This window comes from Seriola aureovittata, chromosome 21 (assembly GCF_021018895.1).
Source record: "Seriola aureovittata isolate HTS-2021-v1 ecotype China chromosome 21, ASM2101889v1, whole genome shotgun sequence".
In the NCBI taxonomy this organism is placed as follows: domain Eukaryota; kingdom Metazoa; phylum Chordata; class Actinopteri; order Carangiformes; family Carangidae; genus Seriola; species Seriola aureovittata.
The window spans coordinates 18,203,664-18,211,461 of NC_079384.1; the positions used below are offsets into that span (position 1 = coordinate 18,203,664).

The following is a 7,798-nucleotide window of genomic DNA, read 5'->3' on the forward strand; positions in this document are numbered from 1 at the left end:
TTATTTTGATATAATCAAAAGCAATTTCTGTGTGTCAGCTCTGGTGTAATCCTATATATATATATATATATATACATACATATATATATATATATATATATATATATATATATATATATTTATACACATATATATATATATATATATATATATATATATACATATATATATGTATACCCCCCCCCAGTGTCCTCCACTTGACCACACATTTGTTTACATTCCTTGTTATTGTTTATTATTGCATTAAAGGACATATACAGTATATACAGTATATGATCTTGAATCTGTAGGATCTGAAGAGTTGTCTGGTTCTGAAACTGCAGGAACTTACTATTGAAGGGGGGGGGGGCCCGGCCCACAGTGCGCACCTGACGCTCAGACTCATCCCTGCCTCACCTTTCTATTCAGATACTCTTGTAGTGGCTCTTTTTTTTTTGTGCCACACCTTAGAAAAACACATCACACTCAAAGCTTAGCATTAGCATACACCTGCGGTGAAGACCATGGCTCACAGCATAAACCGGCCGAGTGACCAGTACCGGACCAGCTCAGACCGAGCACACCGGTTCCACAGTTTTAAGGAATTGCACAAAGAACAAATAGTGGAAACACTTAAACATAACGCTAATTCAATTAGATTAAGAAATAATTCTCAACTCAGAGGTGAATCAGGTGAAATACTCTTTTATTATCTTGATCATGGAGAGTATAGTTACACACAACACTCAGTATAAGTGCAAGACCTCTAAATCTTAACAAAGAAATCATCTCTCCTTTATATATTCCACGCCACTCTTTAGCAAAGCTCCAAGTACAAAACTATCACCATATCAGTCCTAATAGACCCTTTTCCCCAAAAGTTTACCAAGAGCTAATGCTCATTCGCTACAATGGACATTTGCGACAATGTCATTAGTGACAATGGACGTTAATGCCAACACATCCAGGTCGACATGATGACATTCAAACAAATGTCCCAATGTTGCTGTGATGAAAACACATCATGATCACAGTTTCTCTCACATCAATTAGAAAAAATCCCTGGATGAACTAATATTGAATTAAGTCTTAGTTGTAACCTATAGATTATATAACACCCAGCCCATCTAAGTCCAATTACATTCTGTTATAAAATAGCTGGCCTATACACTCTTAACCTTGGACATCAATCGAAGACAATGACTTGTCAGTGCTCCCATTCTTCTCTTTAATCCAAATTTGATACGTAGTAGATCCTGTAATCAGACAGCATTCAAACACAAAGACATAGGACACAGACGTTATTTGTGTATTTAGTTTTCTAGTTTCTTTACTGTTTGTTCAGACCGAAGGCATCAAGAACATCGAAGTGACCAGAAGTCAGTCATTTTCCATGTGAGCCAGCGCCTCAACCAGTCAGAATGTAAAAGTACTCCAACCGTGAGAACTTTTACATTTACATTTACTCATTTGGCAGATGCTTTTATGCTGAGGGCCTCACGAGCGAGGGACATCACTAAAACTTCAGTGCAGTAGGAGACCTTGACAAAAGTACTAAATAGTAAAGAGGTGCACCGATAGTGCGAGTTAGGAATGTTGGTGTGTCAAAGGACAAGATAGGAAGGAATTGCATGTAACTAGCACCACAGCATTAGCAGATAGCATTCGTTCCTTTAACAAGATTTAATGAGGTTTTTACTTGGTCAGGTTGACATGTCTGTTTGCTTTGTGGGCCCTTTAAATAAAGTTTGCAAGACCAAGCGTTTTGGACAAACTTGCTAGCTCGTCTATTTCATCTTTGTCGGAGTGCACACAGACTTCAACAGCGTTCTTAGCTGGGCAGCCAGAGCAAATTTGAGACTTTCGGTCTGAACGTTCAGTTCGTTCTCACATTGCATCAGCAAATAATCAAAAACAGGTCAATTGTTAAAAAGTGAAGGATTCCACTAGAAACTCTAGACAGTTAAAAGTACATTTCCCACATGTACCACCATGAGTGAGGTGTCACAGAAAATAAAACTATAATGAGCTCTACCTGCTCCACCTTCAGCCTGTCTTGTGGCGCCGTGATTGAGTCCAGGGTGGGGGATGCTGTGTGCCCTGTAGCTGTAACCCAGGCTCAATGTGCTTTTGTCCCAGTACCAGGCGTTGGCGCGTAGAGGAAAGAACGGGGCCATGAATGCATCCCCTCTCTGGGCTTTATGGATTTCATCACTCACAGGGTAGCTTGCATTCTTGTGGCGCTGCAACCACTCTTCAAGAAGCCTGACACACATTTATAAAGCACAGAGAATATTGTACAAAGTGTTCAATAAATCATTGTTATTGTAACATTAACTTATCTTTGTTTTCAAACCTTAAAGGATAGGTTCTGTCATGGTTTTGAGTTTGAGTCTGCTCACTCATCCTTTCATTCAATCAGTCCAGTTGTGTGTGCACATGCACTTCTTTTTCATTTCAGACCCAGTAGAATCACCTGGCCTGCTCCTCCTGCCCACTCACCTGCTCACCCATTCCCCATCCCGTCATCAGCTCCTAGAATACATACCGACCTGTTTCCAGATTGTCTTTGTGCATGTACCTTATCTTTCCAGTGCTCTGTTCTTTGCCTGCCTGCACTGACCCTTGTCATGTTTTTTGGTATTTGACTTTGATTTTGCCACAGTCTGACCTTTAGTACTTTGTTGATCTGTTTGGATTTGTCTATCCTTTTTTCTCTTTACTTTAGACTCTTCACTTTTGCGTCTGCTTCCCGAGTCATGCTCCTGTGTCCCTTTTCTGAGAACCATGACAAATTCACGTTTTTTTTCGCATTTGTCTTAAAACAGTACGTGTATATGTGCACATTGAGACATTTGGTTTCATAATCAGATCAGAGATCCCTCCATAAGCAATTACGGTGGGGCGCAATATCCAAAGCCCTCACTTTGTTTAAAAACTTCATTCCAAAGTTTAATCAAAGTTAATATGAGGCTTCAGCAGTCTTAAGTTAGACAAACCAAGTGGTTATTTTTGTATTAGTGTCAAATTCCTACTTTGTGTTGCTATAATTTAAAACACTGTACATTTAGAAGATACACACTTCATCTGCAAAAGCCTCATATGAGCTTCAGATGATCATTTTTACACTGACCAAGGACTGTGGATTTTGCCCCACATCACCTGCTTCTGGAACTGCTTTGTGAAGTGGTCTCTCTCTGTGGCCAGTAGGGCAGGAGAAACAGTTACAGCAGCTAATAACCCTTTCATTGTACATATGGGCATGTCAGTATTGAATTCAAATACACTTCAAAAATATCAATCTATCCTTAACTGGGAATTTTATCACAAATTAAAATGATATGACTTACTTGTCAACGAAGCTGTGGTGTACCATGAACAGGGGGTCATTGGCTGCAGTGGGGAGGTGAGACATTGTGCCATTCAAGTAATCGTGGACCAGGTTGTGCATAGAGGACTGCAGGTGTCGGGAATCTTGAGGAATGTCAAAACCTCAGAGGGCAAAATGACACAATTTAAATTGATTTAAAATTTCTTCACCTTGTTTTTTTCTTAGTTTACATCTTACGCTTTTACTGCTTTATATTCGAGAGTTCTTGCTTGTCAAATTGTTGAAGTTCTAGTGGCAGACATTTGAACTTAAAGTCACCAGTTCTTCAATAAGAAATATAATTTAATAATGCATGTTAAGTCATTTACCCTCTAGTTTGCTCCTGAAGCTGTTCCTGGATCTGCCGTTATATGGAGGTGTGTCATAATTGTCAGTTCCCAGCATGTCATTAACATCACCCATGTTCGGCAAAGTGTCGGCAGTTTGATCCATTCCAGGTTTTCGGGTTATAGGTGCAGGTGAAGGGTCATCTGGGCGGCTGCAGATCATACCAAGACCTTCGTCAAGAACACATGCGGTCTGTGGAGAAAAGAAAGATGAGTCGGAGCAAGAGAAAGAAGACACGTGGAAAAGAATAGGAATGATATCTCACCTTCCACTTTGAGAATCGGGAGGCCTTGTCTATAAGACCATCTGGGCCAACTGCTCCAAAGTAGTCATTGTTGCAGATGTTGCAGTTGGTGTGTCTGGTCCAGTCCCAATACGGAATGTAGAAATCTTCTTTCCCTGTGAGCAATCTGATCTCCCTCTCAATAAAGAGTAGGAACACTCTGTGCCAGAATGGGAAAGCAGGACCCCGGTGCGCAGCGTCGTCCTCAGTATCAGCATACTTCTTTGCTGCATAGTAGTGCAACCATACATACAGATCATAGACAGTTGCGCTGTGAAATTTAAAGTTGCTGAACACTGTTGTGTCATTGCTGGTAAGGATCATGTAACGGTTGCTGGTGTTGTGTTTTGCGTGGTCCAGGCTTGAGAGGAAACTCTCCCTCTCAGAATCATTCATATCTGTTATCTCTTTCCTTTCCACGTGGTGCGGTTCTGTACAGTCGGGTCCTTTCCAACCCGGGAGGCACACACCACAGTCAAATCCATCATAGTTGTCAAAGCATTTACACACATAAGTATAGAAGGCGCTTGGCCAGTCCACCCTGTAGTCAAATGGTGAGAGGGTTTCTCTAGCAGGTGCTGCACAGATCCCTCGTCTTGAGTTTTGTCCACAAGGAGAACCATCTTTCCAGGGGGGACAACATGTCTTGGTGTCCAGGGCCTCCTGTGTCGTACAGGCGTGTGGAAACTGAGCCTCCACGTCTGTGAGGCTTGTCAGATAGAATAAAAAGACCAAATACAACCACTGAAACGATAGCAGCATGGTGCAGGAGATGAAGACAGATCACTGCACTACTTGAGCTCAGGATGCAGCAAACTAACCAGCTTGTTGCTGCAGCTTCCTTTTTAAAGGGCAACTGTTGTGAGACTCTTGTACTTTGACATTTATTTTGCAAATATTTGATCACGTTGCACGTAAGAATTTCAGGTTAAATATCTGTTATGTATGTAAAATTCTTGTAATGATGGCTTGTGTTGTATAAGCTGTGTCAACATAAGACCCAGAAGTTCATCTGGTTTGATCAGTGTGCTATATGTGCCAAAGATAGAGAGATAAGAAAGAGGAGAGGAAAAACTGATTTTTAGATGGAGCAGCCATTGATGACTAATGGTATAGAACAGTCCTTTAAATGAGCAGCTTCCTCTGTTGTTTTGTATGTTTAAATTTACTCATTTGGTAGATGCTTTTATCCATAGTGTTTCACAAGTGAGGCAACTTGGGGTTCAGTGTCTTTTCCAAGGACACTTCGGCATAGGGGCAGGAGGACCTGGGGATTGAACCACCAACCCTGTAATGAGTGGACAACCCATTCTACCACCTGAGCTAGAGCCACCCAGTGTGTATATCCATATATCCACTGTACGCCCTGGTCAGGCCACCAGTCCATCACAGGGGCTGACATACAGAAGTAAACATTCACGCTCACATCCACACCTTCGGGCAATTTAAAGTTGCCAATTAACTTAAGCTGCATGTGTTTGGACTGTGGGAAGAAGCTGGAGCAACCAGAGGAAACCAAAACAGGTAGAAGAAGAAGAAGAAGAAGTTGCAAATTCCACACAGAAAGGTCCTGGAAGAACCTGTGATGTGACAGTGTCAACCACTGCAAGAGGGCATGTTATTGTTGGCAGAAAAATTCTTATTGGTAGATCAGAAGGCCTGCATGTTGAATCAGCTAACATGCTAGCAAATAAAACAAGACCTCATAGTAAAAGATAAGAATTGATGGGACTGATGCCAGTGGGTAGCTGGTGTGATGTGGAACACGTGTGGTGCCCTTTGTGTTCCAGGTTACATAAGTTTGGGCTGCAGTCTAACCACTCTCTCTCTCTCTGCTCCGCTCCACAGTCCCTTCCCTTTCTTCAAATTTGGCTCAAATGTTCACTTTGACTCAAAGATGAACTGTTTAGAATTTGGTGGTCAAAGGTCAAAGGTCAACTTCAGTGTGAGCTCACAAAACACGTCTTTGGCCATAACACAGAAAATTCATGCACTAATGACACAATTTAACTCAAATTTTCAAATGATTATAAAGATTAAATTAACTAGCTGTAGTTGTGCAAACTGACAACTGTGCAGCCTCAGAACTGAGTCAGTCCGGTGATGCTGATGAGACAGGGCGAGGAGGAGGTAGCATGGAAAACACAGCTGCAGGTGTGCACACTGACGCTGCACTATGCTATGAGTGCAAAGGATATGATGCAGTTTCTAGGGGAAAGTTATAATATTGCACAATTTTGGTCTTATATTTCATATTATATTTTCTTATCTTATATTTTCTGATATTAAGGAAAATTACTGGACAAATGTTATGATTTCAACATGTAGAAATCTCGGACAAGATATACTACAATATGTGTATTATTTATGCAGTTCAACCCCCCAACCAACATCCAACCCCCACTCCGCCCCTGCCTCCCAGTAAGCCTCTTGTTTGATTTTGAGTTAATAAATAATTTGATCTGCATTAGCTCGGCCTCTGCGTCTGAATTTTGGTTATTTTATCTGTGATCTTGTTGTCAAATGTAAGACTTTGGATCATAACACAGGATGTAACTAGAAGCTTTTGTTTACCAAAAAACTCCAAAGGGCAAGGGGTTGACACACTATTTATCCAAATCACGCAGGTATCACGCAGGTATCACGCAGGTATCACGCAGGTATCACGCAGGTATCACGCAGGTATCACGCAGGAGTCTGACTGGTTGGAAAAAAAAGAGTGAAATTTGTTAAGATGATAAATGCACACAATATTTTGATCTTTTTCTTGATATTTCCTATTACGCTTAGAAGACCCAGAGTGGAAGACCTAAGAAGGTGAAGGAATGAAGGAGATCTATGAAGTATTCTGGGGCGTGGCCGTGTGGAGCTCCAAAAGTGATCACTGAATTTTTATAATGGATTCTAAAATTCTAAAAACATGAAGCCAGTGCAGAGAGGTTAGAATAAGTGTTATATGTGACCATCTGTGTGATCTTGTTATAAAGCCTGGCAGCAGTTTGTAGGCACTGTAGGGAAGATTTGGTCAGAGGGTTCAAAAGGGAATTACAATAATCTAATTGAGATGAGATAAAAACATGTATTAACATCTCCATTTCGTTCTGTGAGGAAACATGACCTAGTCAACGTCATAATGTGTGCATTAAAACTCATGGAAAGATAATGATAATGCCAAGACTAGGTTGAGAGGAGTACTTCAGTTTTATCTGCATTTAACTGTATTGTAAACACACAATGAAAACAGAAAAGAAAAGAAAGAGAGGGCTCTATTAGTAACTGAGAAGTACTGTGAATTCTGAGGGATTTCATTGAATTTCATATTGTTAGTGTTGATAAAGTTTCCATATATATTTTAAGATGTGGCAAACGAGTGTGTCAGAGCAGGAGTTTGCATGTTTTCCCTGCACTGCCGACACTACTACATTCCCTTCAGAAACATGCAGGGACTCAAATGTTGCCTCCAGGTCAGAACACTAATCGGTTTTATTGAATAATTGCTGCAATAAAAGTGTCTGCATTTTAATTTCTGCTTTGATGCGTATTCATGCGACCAGAGGGTGAACAAGATATAAATATTTAACCCAGAGTGAACCCAAGACATGCAGGTTAAACATTATTCAGGTCAGAAAAGCAAGTGCACGTGTCAAGTGCAGAAAAACAAGCTGGTCTCCAGGTAATCAGATTCAAACACTAGGTGGAGACAAATAGTCATCAGTGGTACAGGTAGAAGTGTACCTTTACTGCTGTTTCCATGTTTTCAGTGGCTAAATGTTATTTTGTAGTTACTGGTCAAAACAAAAATAAAACTAATTAATAAA

The 7,798-nt window shown here is 40.7% G+C and overlaps 1 protein-coding gene across 1 annotated transcript; it reads right to left on the reverse strand.

Moving 5' to 3' along the window:
- Positions 1 to 668: 668 nt before the first annotated feature.
- On the reverse strand, positions 669 to 4,796 carry LOC130162032 (tyrosinase-like). The gene is made up of 5 exons (XM_056365466.1): positions 3,963 to 4,796; positions 3,679 to 3,889; positions 3,330 to 3,471; positions 2,015 to 2,244; positions 669 to 1,235 (listed from the first exon to the last, which is right to left on the reverse strand). The coding sequence occupies exons 1-5, from the start codon at positions 4,740 to 4,742 to the stop codon at positions 1,153 to 1,155; spliced, it is 1,446 nt and encodes a 481-aa protein (XP_056221441.1). The 5' UTR covers positions 4,743 to 4,796; the 3' UTR covers positions 669 to 1,152.
- Between the last annotated feature and the right edge of the window lie 3,002 nt (positions 4,797 to 7,798).